Source organism: Thalassophryne amazonica, chromosome 3 (assembly GCF_902500255.1).
Source record: "Thalassophryne amazonica chromosome 3, fThaAma1.1, whole genome shotgun sequence".
NCBI classification, from domain to species: Eukaryota; Metazoa; Chordata; class Actinopteri; order Batrachoidiformes; family Batrachoididae; genus Thalassophryne; species Thalassophryne amazonica.
The window spans coordinates 123523404-123551276 of NC_047105.1; the positions used below are offsets into that span (position 1 = coordinate 123523404).

At 39.7% G+C, this 27873-nt stretch overlaps 1 protein-coding gene across 1 annotated transcript in view; it reads right to left on the minus strand.

The window, feature by feature from the left end:
- Window positions 1-27873, minus strand: part of LOC117507537 (transcription factor SOX-13-like) — a 265912-nt gene that overhangs the window by 149021 nt on the left and 89018 nt on the right. The window contains 4 exon segments of the mRNA XM_034167405.1: window positions 8117-8289; window positions 18602-18688; window positions 21165-21267; window positions 21385-21601. Of these exon segments, the coding sequence (XP_034023296.1) occupies window positions 8117-8289; window positions 18602-18688; window positions 21165-21267; window positions 21385-21600 (579 nt within the window). The 5' untranslated portion in view covers window position 21601.

Genomic DNA, 27873 nt, shown 5'->3' on the forward strand with positions numbered 1-27873 from the left:
TTCGTCTCGCCATGGTGAATGCTGTATGTCACTCTATCGTCGAAAGGGGATTTTTAAACCCTTCTTCGTCCGCGGGGCGTAATTCCTTACCTTTTGCTCTAAAAACACCGTTTGGCGTAAGTGATAAGGAGCATTGTTTATTGTTCGGGCTCGGGGCAGCATCTCCGCTCAGCGGGTGTCCCGCGCCCCATGATCGATCGGCTAATATCTTAAAAGAAAACATCATCTGGCGTGAGTGATAAGGAGCATTGTTTATTGTTCTTCGGGTTCATCACCTCGGGGCAGCATCTCCGCTCAGCGGGTGTCCCGCCACACACACACACACACACACACACACACACACACACGCACACACACACACACACACACACACACACACACGCACACACACAGACACAGCTCTGCAACAGGTTTTACAGCCGTGGGGTCATGTTTCCGCGAGCGGCTCTATGCGTGGGTATTTGACCGTCTTGCTGCAAAGACTTACAGCCGAGAGAGACGGGTATTTGTTCCCCTTCTTTAATTTACGAATTAAAAAACAGAAAAGGAAACGTAATAATTTAAGAATTAAAGATATTAAAGGGTCATTAAATAATAGACAGTGATTTATGTTTAATTATTTCAGAATTAGTTAATTCTTTAATACATTAAAAAGATCTAGGTATTTTTAATCGTTCTTTAATTCATGAAATAAAATGACATTAAAATATTAGACCCTGGGTGGGAGGGGAGGTATGGCTTGGAGGCGGTGCTTGGCCGGGGTTAGGGGAGGAGCTTGGGGGTGGGGCTAGGGGAGGAGCCAGGGGCGGAACTAGGGGAGGAGCTGGGGGCGGGGCTTAGGGGCGGGGCATACTGACGTCATCGACTCTGATTGGATGTGACGTCATAAGGGGCGGGGGCTCGGAGGCGGGATCAGGGGCGGGGCTTAGGGGCGGGGCATAATGACGTCATCGATTATGATTGGCTGTGACGTCATAAGGGGCGGGGCTTGGAGGCGGGACTAGGGGAGGGGCTTAGGGGCGGGACATAGTGACGTCATCGATTCTGATTGGCTATGACGTCATAGAGGGGGCGGGGCTTAGTGACGTGGCCGATTTTGATTGGCAGCTGTCACTTTTTTGACGAAAGGTGGGTCAGTTTTCTCTCTTACAGCAGCTGCCACCAAGATTTTTTTTACACCAGCCGCCACTGATGTGGTTGTCCCGTCCCTCTCTCCCTTCTCACCAAAGAAAAGAAAAAAAACACTTTGCAGCCAAGCTGCTGCTGAGAGAGACGAAAACAACTTCAATGATCTTAATTATAGGAACGTGCTGCATTGTATCGTCAGAAACAACAACAGTGTTGTAACAATGGAAACGATCATTAGTTAGATTACCCTTTACTGAAAAAAATAACGCTGTTTGTAATGCCGTTATTCCCGTCAGTGCTGAAAACTGTCTGCAGGGTCCTTTTCATCTTTGTGAAGTACATGTCTTTGTATGTGGGAGGAAGCCGGAGCACCTGGAGGAAACCCACGCAAATACGGGGAGAATATGCAAACTCCACACAGAAAGGCCAAAGGTGGGAATTGATCCCATGACCTTCTTGCTCTGAGGCAACCGTGCTAACCACTAAGCCACCTAGCTTTCACTTACGTGGCGAGGTGGGGAGGCGAGTCCTGAGCATCAAGCGCTTGGCCCCACGGGGCGTGACCCACTCCGGGGACAGTGGCAGGTGTGGAGTTTGACTGGGGTGGTCCACCTGTCAAACGGTTATGCAGGTGTCCTAAGACAAGCTCACACTGAAAAAAGTGAAACACGGTGCACTTCATTCAAAGTACTTATTTACATTGGTCTAATGGGAAATTGTGGTTTCCAGTTTAAATCTGCTGGAATCACTTTAGAAAATCATAAATATACATTGTGAGAAACTAAAAAAATTAGCTGTAACAAATGACATCAATTTTTTTAAGTTGATCCAAAGTAGCATTTTTTTCAGTGCAGGGAGGAGATAAACCTCCCGTGAAGCAGAAGGGAAAAAGCTTGATCTTGATTTTCAGTATGAATATAGACCAGAAACGTTACCACAGGGATAACCAGCTTGTGGTGGCCAAATTTTCATAGTGACATCGCTTGTTGATCCTTCAATGATGGTTCTTCCTATCATTGTGAAGCAGAATTCACCAATTGTTGGATTGTTCAGCCACTAATAGGGAACGTGAGCTGGGTTTAGACCATCGTGAGACAGGTTAAGGCCCCCTGACACGAGCATGTCTTTGATTCACGCAGTAGCACGCTCGTCATCGTGATGATCCCACCCGCTGTGTTCCCAGCTGGACGCCATTCTTTGTTTTACCGGCTGCCACGTGCTCTGCGCTGGACACCATGTATATAAAATAATTATTTTGTGTTGGATTAATCATTTTCTCTGCAAATTGGCCAATGAAAATGGCTGTAATCGCTTCCTGAATCACAGGGGACCGCTCCAGCTTCAGCCGTTCACGCGCACCTAACAAGCTGCAGAAAGCATTTGGAGCCGTCTATAAAGGTAATTATTTGTCATGTTTACATTGTCATGGCTTGATAAAACAGTTGTGTGTTCTTTCCTTCTTGTGTGCAGTTGTTAAAGTATGTTTATAACAGATTTAACTTCTTGTTATAATCGTTCAGATGAGCTGCGCTCTGATGTGATCCGCTGACGCAACCACTCGCTGTTCACTTCTTCTTTACTCCACTCGACGAGCTGCACATTGTGTCAGCGATTAGATCGCGCCACATAGCATGATATTTATGCGTGAAAGATTTTTTGAACATTTCAAAATTCTCTGTGCGCAATAGCATGCACCGGCACCCTTCTGACATCCTGTCTGCACCCATTAAAGGCAAGTTTACTCTCCAGAATGACATAGGTCATGCTAGTGCGTGAGTCAAAGACATGCTTGTGTCAGGGGGCCTTTAGTTTTGCCCTACTGACAACATGCTGTTTCAATAGTAATCCTGCTCAGTACAAGAAGAACTGCAGGGGGCGTTAGGTGTGAAAACCCTAACTGCAAAGTTTATAACTTCATCAAATATCTGATATTATTTAAGCGAGTTATTGCAAATAAAACCAGTGACTTGTTTTTACAAGATGGTACTACTTTTACAAGTTTTTGTTGTATAGGTTAAGCCAAAAACAAGTCAAATTTATAAGGAACATATCAGTGAGAATACCATTGTCAGGGCAGCACGGTGGCTTAGTGGTTAGCACTGTTGCCTCACAGCAAGAAGGTAATGGGATTGATTCCCACCTGTGGCCTTTCTGTGTGGAGTTTGCGTGGGTTCCCTTCGTGTGCTCCGGCTTCCTGCCACATCCAAAAGACATGCAGGTTAAGTGATTTGGGAACTTTAAATTTGTACGTAGGTGTGTGTGTGTGTGTGTGTGTGTGTGTGTCTCACATATTGTCTGTCAATATGTGGCCCTGCGACACACCAGGATAGGCTTCAGCACCCCCGTGATCCTTAATTGGAGTACGTGGGTATAGAAAATGGATGGAAAAACATTGTTATTCTCCTTTTAATGAAAACCTTTTAAAGCAGATTTAGATGCACATTTTTTGTAAACTCTGATGTTCAGATGTTGACCGCACTTTCATGAGAATGTTTTATTGTTGTTTGATTAAATCTGTTTTTCCTTTTCTTTTATCTGTTGGTCCGGGTTACTGGCCGTGAAGAACCAGAATAGACTAAAGTGCATTGCAAAAGTGTGGCGTAAAATAGCCGGTACTGCCTTGAAGGACCTTCTGAATCAACACAAGGTCAGATGTATGAAACAGGTAAGTGAATTCTGGCTGATTCCAGTCCTCTCTTGTATGGTGAGTTCTTGTTGCTTGCATTTCAGATATGTCTTATCAGGAGGCAGGACAATAAGACACAACAACTTATGTCCTTGCTGCCACTGTCTTTTTAAAAGTGAATGTGGAATGTATTTGTTGATCATCCATTTTCATTGTGTTGTCAATTGTTCTTGTGATTGCTGCCTGTACTGTTGACTATGAAATAAACTGCTCCTCCTGGATAATAAACAAATTGATAATAAAACATTTGAATAAACTCTTTCCTAACCAAGGACCCTCTCTCCCTAAATTTTTGCCCACATTTCAGGAAAAAGGTGATTAAAGTTTGGCGGTGGGCCTCAGATTTCTTCCTCTTATCTCACATTCTAATCCAGTTACATTTTTTCCACAAATCTGACTGGTTAATCATGTGAGATTTCAGACCATAAAATACTGCATAAACGGTGGCAAAATATTAAAACTGTTTCACATTTAACGTGTTACTGCATGTGCTGTTCACACGCTTTGCTACGCAGATGTCAATAATGGTGCTATCAGCTGAGAGTGACAGGTTGCCAACTGCCATTAAACAACAAGAAGAAGAAGAAAACTGGAAATGGATTAATTTAACATATCATACGAAAGTAGTGATGTGGATTCTTCTCACAGAATTTCCAGTTTGGCATGAAGACGCTGTTGTTACGGTAAGCTTTGACAAGCCAACCACACCCTTTGTATGCGTAACATTTTTACCGAACTATATCATTATGCGGATTAAGATGTAGCCATATCCATACAAATGTTGGAATTGGATTAGAATGGAAATCACCCCCTTGTGTCTGATGATTTGCGGACGTTACTTTATTACAGATGCTGGATTATGGTAAAATTCAATTTGCGACCGTAAAATCCAGCAATGACGTCCACAAATCATCAAACACAACATTGTTATTCCCTAATTATCTGTTGGTGGAGGTAACAATGTCTTGCCATTACTACCTGAAAGGACCTATGTGCTTCAGAGCTCACAGTTTAGACCAGGAGTCACCAACCCGGGTCCTGGGGATCACCTGCCCTGCAGGTTTTCAGATGCTACCTGCCAAACCCGCTGCTAATTTGCTATGGCAGGTGTGCACAGCCAATTAAGAGTGAGAAAACACCAGACTTGACTCACACAAAACAAGCAGTGTAGAAGATCTCCAGGAGCAGGTTTGGTGGCTCCTGGATTACAACATAGACAACAACAAATACACAGATGACACTTCTAGTTTGTACTTTCGTTCTTGTATTCGGAGTGTGGAATGTTACAGTACAAACATACTCATAGTTAACTGCCTGACAATGTGCACAAAGTGTATCAATTTTAAGCCTGTGTGTGCACTTTCATAAGTTTGGTACTTGAGCATCAACCAGAGTAACTGTGGAGGCGCTGTAACCACGAGAGCAGCAGAAAGGAACAAAAGACATTGTGGCTTTGAATGGACTTACAGGGATTTACACAAGAATATAAATTGACTTTTTATTAATGTAGACTTTCTTTTATTGGAAAAAAAGACATTGTAGCTTTGAATGGATTTACAGGAATTTACACAAGAATATAAGTGACTTTTTATTCATGTTGACTTTCTTAAATTGAAAAAAAAGGCATTGTGGCTTTGAATGGATTTACATAAGAATATGTGACTTTTTTATTAATGAAGACTTTCTTTCATTGGGAAAAAAGACATTGTGGCTTTGAGTGGATTTACAGGGATTTACACAAGAATTTAAGTTGACATTTTATTAATGTAGAATTTCTTTAATTGGAAAAAAAGACTGTGGGTTTGAGTGGATTTACACAAGACTATAAGTTGACTTTTTTTATTAATGAAGACTTTCTTTCATTGGAAAAAAAAAACATTGTGGCTTTGAATGGATTTACAGGGATTTACACAAGAATTTAAGTTGACATTTTATTAATGTAGACTTTCTTTCATTGGAAAAAAGACGGTGGCTTTGAGTGGATTTACACAAGAATATAAGTGACTTTTTATTCATGTTGACTTTCTTAAATTGAAAAAAAAAAAAGGCATTGTGGCTTTGGATGGATTTACATAAGAATATAAATGACTTTTTTATTAATGAAGACTTTTATTGGAAAAAAAGACACTGTGGCGTTGAGTGGATTTACAGAGATTTACACAAGAATTTGATATTTTATTAATGTAGACTTTCTTTCACTGGAAAAAAGACTGTGGCTTTGAGTGGATTTACACAAGAATATAAGTGACTTTTTATTCATGTTGACTTTCTTATATTGAAAAAAGGCATTGTGGCTTTGAATGTATTATGGAATATTATATATTATGGAATATAAGTGACTTTTTTATTAATGAAGACTTTCATTGGAAAAAAGACGTGGCTTTGAGTGGATTTACAGGGATTTACACAAGAATTTAAGTTGACATTTTATTAATGTAGTCTTTCTTTCATTGGAAAAAAGACGGTGGCTTTGAGTGGATTTACACAAGAATATGTGACTTTTTATTTATGTTGACTTTCTTAAATTGAAAAAAAAGGCATTGTGGCTTTTAATGGATTTACATAAGAATATAAGTGACTTTTTTATTAATGAAGACTTTCTTTCATTGGAAAAAAAGGCATTGTGACTTTGAATGGATTTACAGGGATTTACACAAGAATTTAAGTTGACATTTTATTAATGTAGACTTTCTTTCATTGGAAAAAAGACTGGCTTTGAGTGGATTTACACAAGAATATAAGTGACTTTTTATTCATGTTGACTTTCTTAAATTGAAAAAAAAAGGCATTGTGGCTTTGAATGGATTTACCTAAGAATATAAGTGACTTTTTTTTATTAATGAAGACTTTCACTGGAAAAGACATTGTGGCTTTGAGTGGATTTACAGGGATTTACACAAGAATTTAAGTTGACATTTTATTAATGTAGACTTTCTTTCATTGGAAAAAAGACATTGTGGCTTTGAATGGATTTACACAAGAATATAAGTGACTTTTTTTTTTTTACAATAAAGTATGTTATTGATATTTGACCAAGATTTTCAAAATGTTCTCCAAGCTTTAGCTGTGGTTTTTGAAATGCTTTAACAGTCTTTTCAGTCTTCATGAATTTCATGTAGTTTAATTGTCCTGAGTTAATGCATAATTTGATTTACAATTAAAAGGGAAATTATTCCAGGTTCTACTTCCATGTCATATTCTGTTATTTCAACATTATCATTGACAGTTTAAATGAAAGGTTGAATCTATGATCATTTAAACATGTACTTCTTTTGAGATTTTTTTATTCCAGGAAATGCTGAAAATGTATGATTAGATACAAAATTAATTTGGTGTCTGGGGCCCCGCAGACCCTGGCTACTAGGGGACAGCGCTTCCCCCCAGACCCCCTGTAAATTTTTCTCGGATTTCTCAAATTACATTTCACAGCCCTGTGATTACTGCCACTTAAAAAAAATAAGATTTTGAGTCACTGTGACTTTTTATCCTCACAATTCTGACTTTTTTCTTGTTGTTCTGACTTTATTTCTCTTTTTACATTTGCCAAGGATGTAATAAAATCATCAGCATTTATTTATTTGTCTTGTCTGTCTTTTAGCAGGATTACGTCAAAACTACTGCACAGATTTTTATTAAATTTTCACCACAGAGAAATATTATACCAAGGAAGACTCCATTAAATCTTGGAGGTGATCCAGAACCGGATCCAGATTCTGAATCAAATTTTACATTATACAGGCTTTGGAGGATTACTGTTAACAGGATTACGTCAAAACTAATACACCGATTTTGATGAAATTTTCAACACATATACATATTAGGCCACAGAAGACTCCATTATATTTTGGAGGTGATCCGGATTTAGATCCAGATTCTGGATAAAGATTTCCCTTCATATAGGCTTTGAAGGATTACTTCATGATTACTTCATCCCTGATGACTTCAGGGATTCTGACCAAATTTGCACCACAGATAGATATTAGGGCATCCACCAATCCAGATCTGGATTGGTGGATGTCAAAAATATCTGATTGCTCTTGTTTCAAATTACTACAATAACTACAATAAAGACCAAGACACTTGCGATGCAAATATTTTACTTTTAAAGTACAATTGTATTTGTGCCCTTAGTGTGGTCAATAAAGGTCAACATAGAAAGTAAAAGTGGGGAATCAAAGACAAACATAGATATCTGGAGGTTATAAAGATCCGCCAGAGCTTGATGAGCTTCATGTAATTATGGCCGATATACATAGAAGGTCTGCATGTTTGAGTAATGACAGGGTTCCTTCTGAAAGCTACCTGTTCCTGTTGCTGTCGAGCCAGCTCCATCTGCTGCTGCTGCTTCTCCAGCAGCAGCGCTGCCATGTTCCTCTGTTCAGAATGTGCTCCCAGGAGCTGCTCCCTCAGACCGCTCAGCTGGTTGATCATCATCAACAACTGCAGCTCCTTCTCTGCCAGAGATGCTGGGGTACCTGACGGGAGGCAGGAAACTACACTCAGCATATCATCATGACTTCAAATGTAACTCATGGCAAATGTTTTACGAGATCACAGCTGGAACTTAGAATAGGGCAGCGCAGTTAGGGAATACCCCCTTGTGTCTGATGATTTGTGGAAGTTCATGCTGTTAAATTTGCGACCGGATAACATTCTAATCCAATTCCATCATTTTCACGGTTTATTTTTGTGTAGGTAATTTGGTCGGCGAGGCTTACCATCGAGGCAGCGTCGCTCCAACAGCGGTCAAGGTGCGGAGTAATCCATCAAACGTGAAAATCCATCAAATCCATAAAATGCGAAACAGTAATTCTGTATCAGAATCCACATAGATACTTTCGTATGGTAGCTTAAATTCACCAATTTCGGTGGTGGCGACGTCGTCAGTACGTGACTTTCTCTTGCTTTCAGCTAACAGCGCTAACAGCTAGCAGTGCACGCGGCCTGTGTTCTGTCGAATTGTGTGTCTCGTCGCATAAATCGGCAGTTCCACATCCCAATAATACTGCGCATGCCTGCGCATTTGCGCAGAGGACAGGAATGATAATTGACAGGAATGAGATCTCATCAGAACATCGGTCAGGGCGCGGAGTAATACATCCAAATGTGAAACGGTTGAATATTTTGCCACCGTTACACCAATATTATACGGTGTGAAATCTCACACGATTAACCAATCAGATTTGCGGAAAAAATGTAATTGGATTAGAATCACGCTTGATTGCGGGATTTGACAACTTCTGGGGGACAGCATGCAATTTGGTCAATACAAACACAGCATCACTTCACACTGTTTTATTTTTATTTGCAGCTGCAATCACCAAAGCAATTGCAAATCGCCAGTGGAGAAAGGAAGATGAGGCAAATGGGAGAGATTATCATATCTGAACCTTTTAGCACCCGCCCTCAAACGAGACTGCACTCCCAAATTGACAATTCTTGTACATATTTATTAGTTCTACAATAAATAGTGAACAGATAAATTTGAAATGTGTGTGTGTGTGTGTGTTTCGTAGACAAGAAGCACTTTCATGTCCTTTAGTGATATTATTTTATTTATTTAGGTTTTTTTGACAATTCCATTTTTACCCGAGGACTGAAATTGGCCATCGGGAATTGCGAAGACTTTGTATCTGTCAGTCTATCTGTGTTCACCTTAAGTCCAGTCCTGTTACTGCCAGAGTCTTCAAATTCACAAGGAGAATTCTTGGGACACAGACCTTGGACAAGTTCAAAGATGGCTAACCTTGACCTATTCTAAGGGGTCAAAAGGTCACACTCTTTCATTGATTACGTGCTCATATGGCTGAAGGTATTTTAGCATTGCGTTATATTTCATTCTTAAATTAACAATGAACCCATCTTAGGAACTTTTTTACCATCAGTCCATTATGATTTTTTTTCTTCTAATTTTTCAATATTGGTATAAGCTTTACCATGACTGTTAAACCATTGAACCATACACTGACTTCTAAACTTCAACAATGAAAATAAATAAATAAATAAATCATGTTTAGGTTAAATAACTGAATTTTGTATGGATGATATGCTAATTATCACTCATAGGCAATATGTCAACCTACTTGCTGTCTGTAATTTCCACCACACAGCCCTCTGTGGCGGAAATAATGTACACTCACTGGTCACTTTATTAAGTAATAGCCAGTGGTGGGCACAGATAACCAAAAAATTAACTTCGATAACAGATAATCAGATAACTGAAAAGTTATCTTCGATAAAGATAAAACAATAAAGCACCCAAAAATGTATCGGAAGTTACAGATAACCGATAACAGATAAATTCCAATATTATCTCTGGCACATTTACAACTACTAGTAAAACAAATTTAATAGCTTCTAATAATACTAAAAATAACAACAGACCCAAACAATAAGACCACACTTTTTTCTTTCAACAGTCTGCCCCTGCTGGAAGCTCTTGTTTACTACAGCGCTCCGAACACAAAGACACCCCAAGACCCAAACAATAAGACCACACTTTTTTCTTTCAACAGTCTGCTGGAAGCTCTTGTTTATTACAGCCCTCCCAACACAGAGGCACCCTGAGAGCAGCCATAAAGCCAGCTCTCTATCAGTGACAAACCTCTGGTCATGCAGAGGCCTTGAAAAATAAAGTCATATTGAGTTATGGTGTTGATTTATAAATCAACACCATAACTCAAATCAATAACTCCATTAATGTCAATTCTGTCATTTGTACAAAGTTAAAATATAACATATATCTTTTAATGTTGAATAATGCACTAATTCTGACATTTTGTAACAAAGAGACAGATCGCAAAGGATTCTGGGTAAACGTGCCTCTGCTAAACACTGATTGGTTCAGTCATTCATTATGTAAACCAACACGTTAATGTGACATCTGTCGTGTGTTGGTGTTTAAATGTGCTTTTGTAAAATATTCCATTTTTTTATTTGTAAAAACAGGCATTTTTACGGAGCCCTGGAAGTGTCATCGCAAACTTTTTTGCATGTGGAGAGAATATGCGCATGTTTGCGCACATTCTCTCTTTACAACATTCATTTGATGTTGTAAAACGTGCTTTACGGCATGCCTTACAATGTGCCTTACTATTGTAATTCATTATTATCAGGTTGTCCTAAAAGTTCCCTGAAAAGCCTTCAGTTAATTCAAAATGCTGCAGCTAGAGTGCTAACAGGGACTAGAAGGAGAGAGCATATCTCACCCATATTGGCCTCTCTTCATTGGCTTCCTGTTAATTCTAGAATAGAATTTAAAATTCTTCTTCTTACTTATAAGGTTTTGAATAATCAGGTCCCATCTTATCTTAGGGACCTCATAGTACCATATCACCCCAATAGAGCGTTACGCTCTCAGACTGCAGGCTTACTTGTAGTTCCTAGGGTTTGTAAGAGTAGAATGGGAGGCAGAGCCTTCAGCTTTCAGGCTCCTCTCCTGTGGAACCAGCTCCCAATTCAGATCAGGGAGACAGACACCCTCTCTACTTTTAAGATTAGGCTTAAAATTTTCCTTTTTGCTAAAGCTTATAGTTAGGGCTGGATCAGGTGACCCTGAACCATCCCTTAGTTATGCTGCTATAGACTTAGACTGCCGGGGGGGGGGGGGGTTCCCATGATGCACTGAGTATTTCTTTCTCTTTTTGCTCTGTATGCACCACTCTGCATTTAATCATTAGTGATTGATCTCTGCTCCCCTCCACAGCATGTATTTTTCCTGGTTCTCTCCCTCAGCCCCAACCAGTCCCAACAGAAGACTGCCCCTCCCTGAGCCTGGTTCTGCTGGAGGTTTCTTCCTGTTAAAAGGGAGTTTTTCCTTCCCACTGTTGCCAAGTGCTTGCTCACAGGGGGTCGTTTTGACTGTTGGGGTTTTTCTGTAATTATTGTATGGCCTTGCCTTACAATATAAGGTGCCTTGGGGCAACTGTTTGTTGTGATTTGGTGCTATATAAATAAAATTGATTTGATTTGATTTGATTTACAGTGTGCGAGATGATTTTTCATGCAGGAATTTTTTGAACCAAGTTTCAGGTTAATCGTGCGTCCTGCATCGTGTAGTGTTCATGGAGTATCAAGCTTTGGTCAACATCTGACGACCACCTCTTGATCGCCGATCGTATGGTCGAATGAGAATCAAACCTGTTTGATATATTATTGTGGTCGGCCGTCGTGAGGTTATCCTGCTGCTGAAAGCTACAAGCAGCATCCAACCGTTCGCACTGTGCCTGTGCAAACACTGCAGAGCTGTCTTGTAATAATGTTATTATTATTATTATTATTTTATTTTGCAGTTGTTTTGTTTTTAAACTTAATTTGTAAAAAAAAAAAAAAAAAAGCCATTTTCAAAGCAAAAAAGTTGATTTGATAATCATCTGACATAACCGGGGTCAAAATAATTAGAACACTGCCATCTACTGGTTCCCAGACACTGCCATGAACACTACTGGCCAGTAGATGCTAGATGGCAGTAGAGGCTTTCAAAACAAATACTACATAATCCCTGTCTGCTGACATTTAAAATGCGTGGAATTTAACAAACGCAATTAAAAAAATCAACATCTATAAACACAGAGAATATATTCAAGAGAGTTTTAGGCACTAGAGTTTAATGTTGTTGTCCGTGGAGCAGAGTGTCTGAAATGCATTTGTCCTGTCGTGACGTACTGAGATTACATCATCCTACCCAAAATGCACTGCGGGGCAGAGCATGTGCTCACAAAACCTTAAAAATTAGCACATTATATATACATTATATAAAATATAACATAAAATACAACATTATATATACAACATACAACATATATCTGATATTTTTACTTTATGAAACTTCAGACATGACAGTAATTTTAAATAACTTGTCCAAAATTAGTTTGGTTAAAATTTGAACCATCAGTTAAAAATGTATGCCTCTGGATGACTTAGGTCATATTGCGGGCATATTGGTATGGTGTTACAGGAAATGTTTTGTTTTTTTTCTTTTTCCTTTTGGGGCTGTTTTTTCTTTGTTTGCAGAGCATTGACATGCTTTTTATACAAGCAGTTCTCTTCTGTTTGCAAAGGTTATAACTATGCATCTGTTACAAAACTTTTAACAGGTGGGTGCTGAACTAATTTTAAAAATACTTGTCGCTGTTCAGCTTTGTTTATTTTGTTTATCGGTTTAAAAGTTATCGGATAAAAATTAATCGGAAGATAATTGGTCTGATAATGGATTTTAAAGTTATCTAAAAAGATAATCCGATACTGAAAACATTATCTTCGATAATTATCTGTTATTGGATTATCGGAGGTGTGCCCACCACTGGTAATAGCTAATCAGCAAATCGCATGGCAGCAACTCAATGCATTTAGGCATCTAGACGTGGTGAAGATGACTTGCTAAAGTTCAAACCGAGCATCAGAATGGGGAAGAAAGGGGATTTAAGTGACTTTGAACGTGACACGGTTGTTGGTGTCAAACTGGCTTGTCTGAATATTTCAGAAACTGCTGATCTACTGGCATTTTACAGAGAATTGGTTTACAGAGAATGGTCTGAAAAGAGAAGATATCCAGTGAGTGGCAGTTGTGTGGACAAAAATGCCACATCCCAAAGTTTAGGTGTACAGCACATTTGAGATTTACAGGAGGGGCTTAATGGTCAGTGGTGTGCTGTCATCGATATGACGGAGATGTTTACTCAGGCATCATACAAGATATTGATAGTTACAAGTAAAACAATGAGCCGCATAGGTTAACAATCAATTGTATTAGCCACCGATTTAGAATAACTGCAAAAATGTATCAATGGGTTAAACAAGTTATGAAAATAGTAATACTAAAAATGTATTATTACAGAGTGACATGCTTTAAAAAAACTACACCAAATAAACAGCCACATATTTAGATGTGATGGAGATGACATTTTTTGATTATGGGTGAGAAAAATTGTCAAAAAAAAAAATCAAATCTTGTATTGGCAGCGCAACTTTTCTTTGACATTAATACTAGCTAAATTAAAATAAATCTTTGAGATTGTGAGAAGCCTGCTTTGGGGTTTTTTTTTTCTTTTTTTTTTCTACAAGTTCACAAAGACAAAAGTGCTGTACTTGAAGAAAACCCTATGCACATACAGTACACACAACCAGTCAGATGTTTGGACACACATTCCCATTCAACTGAAAGGGAACATGTGTCCAAACTTTTTTCCAAACCCCAATTCTCAAAACTGATTGAAGCTGTATCTTAGTTGGCTGAAGCCCCATTTGCATGGTGAGGTGGCAAAATCTTTTTTATGGACTGTGTGCTCCCGTGTCAGCAAAAATGTCTGCAATTTTGGCCTTCTCTAAAAGAATCATTAGAAATAATGAAAGGTTATATTAAACCATGCAAAAAGACATGTCAGTAAATATTCTGTCAGATCATGTGGAAAAGGGCAGCACGGCAGCTCAGTGGTTAGCACTGTTGCCTCACACCAACAAGGTCATGGGTGTGCATCCAACCTGGTCCTTTCTGTGTGGAGTTCACATGTTGTCCCTGCATAGGTGTCAACCTGACTCCAGAAAGAGCAAAGAGGGTGTAGATTTCTTTATGACAACCAACTCCACCAGGTGAATTCATTGATGAACTCATTCATCAGCAGTGATGCCGGTGGTCAGATTAGAGTAACGCGTTACTCTAATCTGACCACTTTTTTTAGTAACGAGTAATCTAACGCGTTAATCTTTCCAAATCAGTAATCAGATTAAAGTTACTTCTCCATGTCACTGTGCGTTACTATTATTTTTCATTGTGGGTCGATAGCAGCATTAAACTTGGTCCGTGGGCAGGAGGTCGGGGTTCGACTGAACTGCCCACTTTAAGCGAGCTGTGAGCTTTTCATCCACGGTTTTTTGCAGCTGCTCGACTCGTCCTCACCTCTTAAAGCGCGGTGATCAGCACACCTGCACTGAGCTTTACAAAGACATTTTTATACTTTTTTCCTCCTTTATTTAGAATTCTGAGCTGAGCCGCTCTGTATCGTCTCGTTAAAAACAGCTGATCCTCGTCAATAACTAACACTATTTTCCACTCAAATGCACCTAAACTCTCTTTCTGAGGACCACATGATGTGAAAACGCAATAAAACTTTCTTACCTGAAAATCTGGTCATGTTTTCTGCATAAATAAATGTTATCCATTCTTTGTGCTCAAACGCCAAAGCAGGGGCGAATCCAGATGGAATGGGGGCGTGGGGCAAGGATGTGCCCCCCTCCCCCACAACACCCCTAGATTAAAGGTCCAGTTTTGAAGCCGTTTTTTACTACAACTACTAATATTGCTTAAAATAATAATAATTTCGACAAGTAAAATGTTTAGACAGAATTTAAATGTTAGAAAAATGTTAGAATTTAATAGTTACATTTATAAACAATGTAGGTTTGAAATTGCAAGTTTTACTGTTACAGTGCTGTCAACAGTTAAATATGAGGTCAAGAAAGAGGTCTTTATTTTACTTTTTATAAAACAAGTATTTATTTTCATTGAAGTCAAGAAAGGGTGACTATAAAGTGAGTTTTGGCAAAACAGGTATCATTGTCATGTTGACGTGGGTTGTTGTCGGCAGCTGGGGAAAGTAACTAAAAAAGTAACTAGTAATCTAACTTAGTTACTTTTACAGTTGAGTAATCAGTAAAGTAACTAAGTTACTTTTTCAAGGAGTAATCAGTAATCAGTAATTGGATTACTTTTTCAAAGTAACTGTGGCAACACTGTTCATCAGTGAAATCACCTGGTGGAGTTGGTGGTTACAAAGAAACCTGCAACCTTGTTGCCCTTGCTGGAGTCAGGTTAACACCCAAGTCCCTGTCTTTGCATAGGTTCCCTCCTGATACTCCAACTTCCAAAGACTTCCACATGATTGCCTCAAAAGAACAAGTGGAGTTGACATACATTACTAATTCAATTAGATTTTAAACTTAACATTTGTTCTGTAATCAGATGATGTTAACTAGCAATTTGGTATTATCACAACTTCAGTAATCCTTTGTTACAGTGCATTCGCAAATTATTCACAACACTTCACTTTTTCCACTTTTTGTTATGTTACAGCCTTATTCCAAAAGGGATGAAATTAATTTTTTTCCTAAAGATTCTACACACAATACCCCATAATGACAATATGAAAAAAGGTTTTGAGAATTGTGCACACTCACAGAAATATTTAACCCTAACTTTTAAGATTTATGTAATTTTATTACATGACAAATTCCCATTTACTTTTTTTTTTACATAATTTTAATACAAACCTACCAAATAAACCTTACATGATGCATATTAATTACTGTAATAAATCCTATTCATTTGAAATGCACAATCCTCAGCTTTATGTATTTAGTATTAATAAAATATAATTACTCTAAATCAATAATGACAGTATTTATTTAAAATACATAAAGTATATTGTTTGAATTGCATAGTAATTATGTTACCTATGCCATTTATCTTGTATAGGTAACATAATTATTATGCAATTATTATAATCATTATTATTGATTTAGAGTAATTATATTTTATTAATACTAAATACATAAAGCTGAGGATTATGCATTTCAAATAAATAGGATTTATTACAGTAATGAATATGCATCATGTAAGGTTTATTTGGTAGGTTTGTATTAAAATTATCTAAAAAAGTAAATGGGAATTTGTCATGTAATAAAATTACATAAATCTTAAAGGTTAGGGTTAAATGTTTCTGTGAGTGTAGATTTATTAAGAACTAAGAAATCACATGTACATAAGTATCCACAGCCTTTGCCATGAAGCTCAAAATTCAGCTCAGGTGCATCCTGTTTCCACTGATCACCTTTGAAATGTTTCTACAGCTTAATTGGAGTCCACCTGGGGTAAATTCAGTTGATTGTACATGATTTGGAAAGACACACACCTGTCTGCATATAAGGTCCCACAGATGCCAGTAGGAAATATCTGTAGACTTCTGAGACAGGATTGTCCAGAGGCACAAATCTGGGGAAGCATACAGAAACATTTGTGCTGTTTTGAAGGTCCCAATGTGCAATGCGGCCTCCATAAATAAATGGAAGAAGTTCAGATCCACCAGGACTCTTCCGAGAGCTGGCCACCCATCTAAACTGAGTGATCGGGGAGAAGGGCCTTAGTCAGGGAGGTGACCAAGAACCTGATGGTCATTCTGTCAGAGTTTCAGTATTCCTCTGTGATTAGAGGAGAATCTTCTAGAAGGACAACCATCTCTGCAGCAATTCACCAATCAGTCCTGTAGAGTGGCCAGATGGAAGCCACTCTTTAGTAAAAGGCACATGACAGCCTGCCTGGAGTTTGACAAAGGTACCTGAAGGACTCTCAGACAATGAGAAACAAAATTCTCTGGTCTGATGAGACAAGGAGTGCAGTCTATGGTATGAAAGCCATGGCGTCATGTTTGGAGGAAACCAGGCAACATCCCTACAGTGAAGCATGGTGGTGGCAGCATCATGCTCTGGGGATGTTTTTCAGCAGCAGGAACTGGGAGACTAGTCAGGATTGAGGAACAGGTGAATTCAGCAATGTACACAGGATGAAATTGATTCCATGACTTTCTCGATGTGAGGCAACAGTGCTAGCAAGTAAGCCACTGTGCTGCCCGTAATGATAAATAATGTCTACTTAATCTGTTGTTTAGAAAATTTGATGATGGTAGGGTGGTCCTTATTTTGTAAAGTTTTGAAATGTAATACTCTGACCCCCTGAATAGGTTCCAATTGATGAGAAAGCATGTTGCATAAAATTTTGTTTGTATAAATTCATTTTTAGAGGTACCTCAAAAGCATTGAAAGTTGCTGTTTTGATGCTCTATAACAAACATTCACCTGTGGAGGCCACCTATAATTTCTAAGTGAGCACCAGGAGGATTCATCAGGACGTTTGATATGTTGTTTAGGATGGGTTGGGGCACCATTAAGCTTTAGTTTGTACAGCGTCATATAGCAGAACATGAAGAAGCAACATGCGACACCATGAGTAGTTGGGTTCAGAACTACTTGTGGATTTGTTTTCGGCACCAGGTGTTGGCACTTGCTGTGAAGACACACAAGTGCCTTGATTCCTGTTTCAGAAATGCTTCTTTTCCTGCACTTCCTCTCAGTAGCCATGATCAGCACATGTTTTTGGGCTTCAACATCTGGATAGGTACATGGGTGGTTAAATATTCATGAGGTGTTTTACATTGACCATTTGTGGTTGAGGATATAAGGCAGACCAGCGTGTGCACAGTTCATTGTAGTGTGTAATTTCTGAAGACAATTTTGGTTGCTGTGCTCATGAATGGTTTACAAATCTACATGAACACTTTTAGTATGAATCCAAGGCAATGTCTTATAAAAAAGGACCAGATTTGTGGTTTGCCCACATGAGTGGAAGTTAAATGTTGAACAAGAGAAAACTTATATAGCGCTTTTCCATCTGCAAAAGATGCTCAAAGCGCTTTACAGTAATGCCTCACATTCACCCCCAATGTCAGGGTGCTGCCATATAAGGTACTCTCTACACACTGAGAGCAACTTGGGGATTAAGGACTTTGCCCAAGGCCCCAAGTGATTTTCCGGTCAGGCTGGGGTTTGAACCGAGGATCCTCTGGTCTCAAGCCCAGCACTTAACCACTAGACCATCACCTCCCCAAGTGTGTCTTTCTTCAATAAAAAAAACAGTGACGAACACTACAAAACTCACAACCGAAACCCATTGAACAGTACAACAGAAGCGTGTCAAAACAGCAGTAAAAATGATGTGTTTGATAGTGTCCGAAAACTGACCTTTCAGTTGTCCTGCTCCCACTGTGCTTTTATCTAGAAGTTTGTCCTTCCAGTCAGAATTCAGCAACTTCTCAATCGTCGGCATTACTGTTAACAGGAAACAGCATAAAGAAATTAACGATATTACACTCAAAGGTGAAAAACTATACATATTATGTCAAATAAAATTCGCCTTTTCAGCCTCTCTTGTACTTTCCTAATGGCAGTGATGGAAAAAGGCCGATGTGCAGAGGTTGTTTTGTACATCAGAGAGACGTTTGGAGTGTTTTAGTGGATCAATACTTGGACAGGCAACAATCCAAGGTCAGGTAGTAGATAAGGAGTACAAAAAATGAAGGTGAGTCGTGTAGGCTGCTGAAAGACTGGAGTGCAACGAAAGTCTCAGGAGCGCCTCTGAGAGCAGCCTTTTAGTCCGCGTGTGAGGAACTGAACTAAATCAGACAAAAAAGTCCCTCCAGTCTATTCAAAAACCAAAACAACGGTGTTGTCTCGCTACACAAGCCCTCACTGTTCTGCATTGATTTTCAGCATGTTGTATTGTTTAATGCTGAATAGTTGCAGAATGTAGTGCACTTAAACACAACAGATATGGACACATCACAGTGTTGTCAGTGAGAAAAGTGCATAGGCGTGAATGAGAAAAACAAAGGCTGAGGCTACCATAGTGAGAAATAAAACAGAGGTGTAGAGAGTGTAATGATACAAGTGTTTCGTACAGAGCATCCAGAACATATTCACTGTGCTTCACTTTTCTACATTTTGATATGTTACAGCCTAATTCCAAAATGGAATAAATTAATTTTTTTTAACTCGAAATTTGACTCAACACGCCATAATGACAACATGAAAAAAGCTTTTCTGAATTTTTTGCAAATTTATTAAAAATAATAATAGAAAAAAATAAGAAATCACATGGAAAACCCCAATTCCAGTGAAGTTGGGACGTTGTGTAAAATGTAAATAAAAAGCGAATACAATGATTTGCAAATCCTCTTCAACCTATATTCAATTGAATACACCACAAAGACAAGATATTTAATGTTCAAACTGATAAACTTTATTGTTTTTGTGCAAATATTTGCTCATTTTGAAATGGATGCCTGCAACACATTTCAAAAAAGCTGGGACAGTGGTATGTTTACCACTGTGTTACATCAGCTTTCCTTCTAACAACACTCAATAAGCATTTGGGAACTGAGGACACTAATTGTGAGTGTCATGATTGGGTATAAAAGAAGCATCCCCAAAAGTCTCAGCCATTCACAAGGAAAGATGGGGTGAAAATCACCACTTTGTGAATGACTGCATGAAAAAATAGTCCAACAGTTTAACAACAATTAAGGGATTCCATCATCTACAGTCCATAATATAATCAGAAGATTCAGAGAATCTGGAGAACTTTCTACATGTAAGTGGCAAGGCCGAAAACCAACATTGAATACCCATGACATTCGATCCCTCAGGCGGCACTGCATTAAAAAACAAGATCATTGTGTAAAGGATCTTACCGCATGGGCTCAGGAACACTTCAGAAAACCACTCAGTTAACACAGTTCATCGCGACATCTACAAGTGCAAGTTAAAACTCTACCATGCAAAGCGAAAGCCATACATCAACAACATCCAGAAACTCCGCCGCCTTCACTGGGCCCGAGCTCATTTGAAATGGACAAATGCAAAGTGGAAACATGTGCTGTGGTCTGATGAGTCCACATTTCAAATTGTTTTTGGAAATAATGGACGTCGTGTCCTCCGGATAAAAGAGGGAAAAGACCATACAGATTGTTCCCAGTGCAAAGTTCAAAAGCCAGCATCTGTGATGTATGGGGGTGTGTTAGTGCCCATGGCATGGCATGCTGCCATCCAAGCAACGTCTTTTTCAGGGATGTCCCTGCTTATTTCAGCAAGACAATGCCAAGCCACATTCTGCACGTGTTACAACAGTGTGGCTTCATAGTAAACGAATGCAGGTACTAGACTGGCCTGCCTGCAGTGCAGACCTGTCACCCATTGAAAATGTGTGGCACATTATGAAGCGCAAAATACAACAATGGAGACCCCGGACTGTTGAACAACTGAAGTCGTACATCCTGCAAGAATGGGAAAGAATTCCACCTACAAAGCTTCAACAATTAGTGTCCTCAGTTCCCAAATGCTTATTGAGTGTTGTTAGAAGGAAAGGTGATGTAACACAGTCGTAAACATACCACTGTCCCAGCTTTTGTTGCAGGCATCCATTTCAAAATGAGTAAATATTTGCACAAAAACAAAAAATAATTTATTAGTTTGAACATTAAATATCTTGTCTTTGTGGTGTATTCAATTGAATATAGGTTGAAAAGGATTTGCAAATCACTGTATTCTCTTTTTATTTACATTTTACACAACGTCCCAACTTCATTGGAATTGGGGTTGTGTATGAAAAATGTCAAAACATTTTGTGAGTACAACTTTTTTTGTACATGTAAACACTGTAACATTTGTACATACAAATTCATTTAGAAGTTTTTTTTATGCAGCAATGAAAAATAGAAGAGTTTCGACAGGCATGGTTGTGCTGTACCTTCCTTGAAGTTGGATTGTCTGTTAGATCGGTCATGCATTCTGGATTCCTTCACACCCACAGGGCTTTTCCTGTGAGGCACCTCCTTCCCTGGAGAGCTTTCCTACAGAATACAAGAGAAAACAAAAGGATAGTGATAATACAGTTTTACTTTGACATAATCTGTCACACGTTCTATACTTCACACATAGGTCTAGCCTCAATCTTACGATATCATTACCAAAGGTGAGCAGGAGAGCGGGGGAGTTAGTTGCCGAGTCTCGAGAAGCTGATGTCCTGACCAGTCATGCAAGGGAGATAGTTTAGCAGACTCAGCATTGATGGTGACTCTTCCCACTCCACCAAACTCCTCCTCTTCCACTTTAACACCAGCACTTGCCATGCTGATGTCACCACTGGAGAGGAGAAACAGCGCAGGAGAGCCGGGCTCAACCATTCTGTTAACACAAAGACACATATCATCAATTAGTGTGTGGCTTGGCTCAGGCACCATGTTATAACACAGCTACATGGGGTGTGCAGTCAGCGCATTCTGAGTACCTGTCAAGAGCCAGGATAAATTAAGAGTAGAAAGTGGTAGGGTTTTAACCTTAAAGTTTGTAAAATCTCCGCCACATATAGTGTGCAGCCCCCAACCCCAGATAAATGAGGAGGGTTGAGTCAGGAAGGGCATTCAGTGTAAAACAAACCAAAAATAAAGATGCACACTACAAATCAAATTTCCATACTGGATCAGTCAAGGCCAGGGTTAGCAACCACCACCACTGGTGCCGTTGTCCAACAGGGTGTTGGTGGAAATTGGGCTACTGCTGGGTGACGAAGAGGAGAAGAACAAGTCCAGAGACAGCGGGAGAAGAGGACAACTAGAAGTGTGGAATTGAAGGTCAGAACTTTGAATGTTGACAGTATGACTGGTAAAGGGAGAGAGCTGGCTGATGTGATGGCGAGGAGAAAGGTAGACATAGTGTGTGCAAGAGACCAAGTGGAAGGGAAGCAAGAGCAGGAGCATAGGTAGTGGGTTCAAGCTGTTGTATCATGGTGACAATAGGAAGAGAAATGGTGTTGGGGTCATTTTCAAGGAAGAGTATGTTAATAGTGTGTTGGAGGTTCATGGAGTGTCTGACAGGGTGATGAGTGTGAAGTTGTAAATTGAAGGGGTGATGATGAATATCATCAGTGCATATGTCCCACAGGTAGGTTGCGAAACAAAGCATAAAAAATGGTGATAGGAGCAGACTTCAATGGGCATGTTAGCAAAGGGAACAGAGGTGATGAGGAAGTCATGGGTAGATATGGTATCAAGGACAGGAATGTATATGGAAGGACAGGTGGTCGCTGATTTGCAGTATTTTAAATTGAAGTGCTGCTATAAGTTGCTCTTTGTTTTTACTAATTAATTCATATATTTATTTGCACATTTGGGAGGCCCTCAGACTTATACTCCAGTGCAACTTTTATGTAAAAAAAAAAGGGCATGTAATAGTCAAACAAACAAAAAAAAAATCACAGTTTGGTAAATTTTCAGTACAGTGGAAACAAGCAACATGACATTAACAATATTTAGTGTACGTTCTTCAGGCTTGTGTGTGACTGAATTGTCTTTTCAAATTGTTACGAAATGTTTGTTCTTGAATTCTTGTGAAATATATATTTAAAAAATAAATGCAATTTAATACTCCAGTGCGACTTATAGTCCAGAAAATACAGCAATTGCACATAGGTATTTTCACAGAAAATGCATCCAAAAAACTGCCAAAATGGGAAATGGTTTCCTTCCTAACTGGCTGGCTTATAAAGTGTAGACCTGGCAAATGGCTATCTTATGAAGTGCAGCCAGCCTGAAAATCAAAGAAAAGAAGCAACGCCCTGGGCCAGAACCACAAGAAATGTTGCTTTGGCTTGAAATTTTTACCCCAGTGGAGCATGATCAAACACGGTTAAAGCCGTAGTCACTAGGAATACCCCATTTAAACATGTTTGAAAGGGTTAAGAGTATGAATACCCCACAGATTGTGTCTAACTGTAATTAGGATGGATTAAATGCAGAGGACAAATTTTGTTGTATGTATATACAATGACAAATAAAGGAAATTCTTAATTTTTATTAAGTTGCCGTGTACTGTTAACAATGTCAAGAATTGGAATGAAATTTTCGAACAGTTAAAAAATTGGATCTTGATTTCAAACCTGGTGCCGATGATGGCCATAACTACTGTATATACCAAGTGTGTCCAAGATGGGCAAAGATGGATCAAGACGTTACTATGATGCTTCAAAATGTACCCCAATTTATTATTTGGGATTAAACAGGAAGGAACGGTGCTCTGTGGAATAGCCCTGATATGTATTAAAACCTGTTGTCAAATAGCACTCCAGACCCTGCCCTCCAGTGTTGTGGTCTGACAGGAGAAATGATAGACATGCTATTAAATCACTGATTAGAGTGCACACTTCTGCTAGTTGGATGTAGCTCTCTGAAAAAAGAGACCTGTTAGTATGGATGCATTACTAAAAGTAAGTCCTTTTGGCTGCTCCCTTGTTTTCACAAGCAGATCACAAGCCACAGCAGATCCAATTTCTACACACAATACCCCATAATGACAACGTGAAAATGTTTTGGATTTTTTTACATGTTTGCAAATTATTAAAAAAAAAACAAACAAACAAAAGAAGAAATCCCACGTACATAAATATTCACAGCCTTTGCCATGAAGCTCAAAATCGAGCTCAGGCGCATCCCGTTTTCACTGATGATCCTTGAAATGTTTCTGCAGCTTAATTGGAGTCCACCTGGTTTAAATTCAGTTGATTGGACATGATTTGGAAAGAGTTACACCTGTCTGCATATAAGGTCCCACAGCTGACAGTGCATGTCAGCGCACAAACCAAGCTTGAAGTCAAAGGAATTGTCTGTAGACCTCTGAGACAAGGTTTTCTGGAGGCATAAATCTGGGCAAGGTACAGCCACATTTCTGCTGCTTTGAAGGTCCCAATGGACACAGTGGCTTTAATCATCCATAAATATAAGACATTCAGATCCACCAGGACTCTTCCTAGACCTGGCCGCCGTCAAAACTGAGCAATCAGGAGAGAAGGGCCTTAGTCAGGGAGGTGACCAAGAACCCCAGGAATCCGAAGCCACTCCTTTGTAAAAGACACATGGCAGCCCACCTGGACTTTGTCAAAAGACACCTGAAGTACTCTCAGATCATGAGAAACAAGATTCTCTGGTCTGATGAGACAATGATCGAACCTTTGGTGTGAATGCCAGGTGTCATATTTGGAGAAAAGCAGACACCATCCCTACAGTGAAGCATGGTGGTGGCAGCATCATGCTGTGGGGATGTTTCTCAGTGGCAGGAACTGGGAGTCTAGTCAGAATTGTGGGAAAGATGAATTCAGCAATGTACAGAGACATCCTGGATGAAAACCTGCTCTAGAGTGGTCTTGATCTCAGACTGGGGTGACAGTTCATCTTTTAGCAGGACAATGACCCTAAGCACACAGCCAAGATATCAAAGGAGTGGCTTCAGGACAACTCTATGAATGTCCTTGCATGTTCCAGCCACAGCCCAGACCTGAATCTGATTGAACAAGAGGAATGGGTAAAATTGCCCAAAATTAGGTGTGCCAGCCTTGTGGCATCATATTCTAGAAGACTCGAGGCTGTAAAAAAAAAAAAAAAAAAAAAAAAAAAATGAATGTACTCCAGTTTGGAAGAAGGCAAAATGCAGAAAAAGTGAAGTCCTGTGAATACTTTCCAGATACAATGTATTTAGTCACAGTCTTGAGTAAAATGTAATTTAGTTTCAGTCATAATTTAGTCATCTGAATTGTTTTAGTGTAATCAAACGTTTGGGCACCCCTGGTAATTTTCATGATTTTCCTTTATAAATCATTGGTTGTCTGAATCAGAAATTTCAGTTAAATATATCATATAGCAGATGAACACACTGATATTTTAGAGGTGAAATGAAGTTTATAGGATTTACAGAAAGTGCAATAATTATTTAAACAAAATTGGGCAGGTGCATATATTTGGGTACACTTGTCATTTTATTGATTTGAATACACGTAGCACTACTTATTGGAACACAAAATTGATTTGGTAAGTTCATTGACCCTTGACTTCCTTTCACAGGTGAATCCAATTGATCTAAGCTATCTCAGAGATTTCAGCTGTCAGTTTCCACTGTGAGGAACGTAGTGAAGAAATGGAAGACTGCAGGCACAGTATGAGTTAAGGCCCGAAGTGATAGGCCAAGAAATATCTCAGATAAGTTGGTGAAGGATGGTGAGAACAGTCATAGTCAACCCACAGACCTGGTCCAAAGACCTACAACATGATCTTGCTGCAGATAGTGTCTCTGTACATCAGCCAACTATACAGCGCACTTTGCACAGGAAGATGCTGTAATGCAGAGGAAGCCTTTTCTGCGTACATGCCACAAACAGAGTCGCTTGAGGTATGCTAAAGCACATTTGGACAAGCCAGCTTCATTTTGGAATAAGGTGTTATGGACTGATGAAACTAAAATTGAGTTATTTGGACATAACAAGGGGCAGTATGCATGGCTGAAAAAGAACACAGCATTTCCAAGAAAAACACTTGCTACCTACAGGAAAATTTGGAGGTGGTTCCATCATGCTGTGTGGCTGTGTGGCCAGTGCAGGTACTGGGAATCTTGTTAAAGTTGAGGGTCACATGGATTCCAGTTAATATAAGCAGATTCTTGAGACGGGTCCGTGCGTCGGGACGCAGCCGGCGCGGCGGCACAGGAAAAACACCTCCGTGTTCATAACCATTTGTAAAATCCAGGCGGCTTTTGATGGCTTTCAGTGGAGTGAGTATATGAGAAATTGTTTAACAGCTGGACATGTTCTAACTTGTCCTTAAGGCTTCCAAGGCGGAAGGCGGAGTGTTGCAGCGGCTGTGAGCCGAGGCTGCAATCCGTCCGCACGTCTTTCATTAAAAAAATCTCCTTTAACAGTGGAATATCCAGATAAAATGCTGAAACCGACTTCTTCTGAAACTTCTCTGTTCTCTCACGACGTCCTGGATCAATAGAGCCTGAAATGTGGAGGTTTTCAGCTTGAAACAGGCTGACGACGGCGCCTGAGAGCGCTGCGTGATGTCTCGCACCGTGGGAAGTCCTTAAAGCGACAGTATCACCTCAAAATCTCTCATCAGCCGTTAAAATTTTCACCGAAAACCAGCTTAATTTTTCGAACCGTGTCCACTTCGATGTGTCTCACAGGTTTAGAAAAAATTTTGATCAAACAAAGCGCCAGTCTCTCAGCAACTTCTCAGACAAAGGAATTCCGACGAGGGGCTGGACGACTGAATGAAATCCATATAGTTTTTGAAAAAAATAAAAAGGACCTATACTTTATTGACAGACCACGTATGTACACACACACAGCCAAAAGGATCATTTCCTTCTCTACTGCAGCAGCGACAGCAATGGGAAGAAATATGACTCCTTCATCCTCATTGGTTGGCTGGCTCGTGAATTTTCCATCAATTAGAAGTCACTAACCCCACTAACCCCCCCCATTTTATAAATGTGGAGCAAGCGCTTCAGTCATTTTTTGAACTGGAGGAAGAAGGAGCACGCAGCGCGTTGTCAGAGTCTGAAACAGACAGTGAGGATTCTGGTGCTGAAAGAGATGATCCTTCTTTTGTTCTGGAGGACCAACCAAAGAAGGTGGATCCACCAATGTGCGCATGGAGATCTGAACACAGAGTCGGAGTGTGCGCTTCTGTTTCCAGATCCAGATCTCTGCTCAGACGCGCAGCAGAGACACGCCCCAGCGCTGACTGCTGGAACACGTGGAGGACGCAGACACCGCTCCAGTAGTAAGCAGATTTCAGCTTCGGAGAACAACAGGAGTCCAGGTTGATACACTTTCCACCCAAAGTCCACCTTTTTCTTTTGTTTTTTGCAACTGACACAATTAGAACAATTTGCACCAGCACCAATAAAATTGCTGCAAAAACAAGGCATTAGGGAAAAAATACAACTGGACAGACTTTGAAATGGAAGATCTGTACAAATTTTTCATGTCATTGGTGTCACTGCCAAGTTTCCAGGACTACTGGAAACAAAATAATATTTTGTTTGTGCCCTTTCCAGTGAAAGTAATGTCCAGAGGCAGATTTAGATTGTTAGATTGTTATTCTGGAACATCCACCTAAGTGATCCAGATGAGGATGTAGAAAATGATAGAAAAAAGGGAACACCAGGTCATGATAAACTGTTTGGAGTCAGGCCTCTTTATGATGACATCCTCAGTGCCTGCCAGGCTGGCAGTGGATGAAAGGATGGTGGCGATGAAGGCAAAAACTGAAATGACTCAATATTTGAAGGACAAGCCAGCAAAATGGGGCATTAAACTTTTTGTGTTAGCTGTTTCAAATAATGGCTACACACTCAAGTTCACCATTTACACTGGCAAGACTGTGACCACAAGTGAGCACAGACTGTCATGCGATGTGGTCATGAACCTGATCCAGCCATCCTCGCTTGGTACAGGGTACCACATTTACTATACATAGACAATTTCTACACGAGTCCCAAACTGTTCATGGACCCGGCTAACATGACGCATGGGGCATGTGGCACATACAGGGAGAACAGACAAGGATGCCCCAGAGGGAGGGCAAATGCTCTCACAAAAAAATATGAAAGAGGATCTATAAGATGCA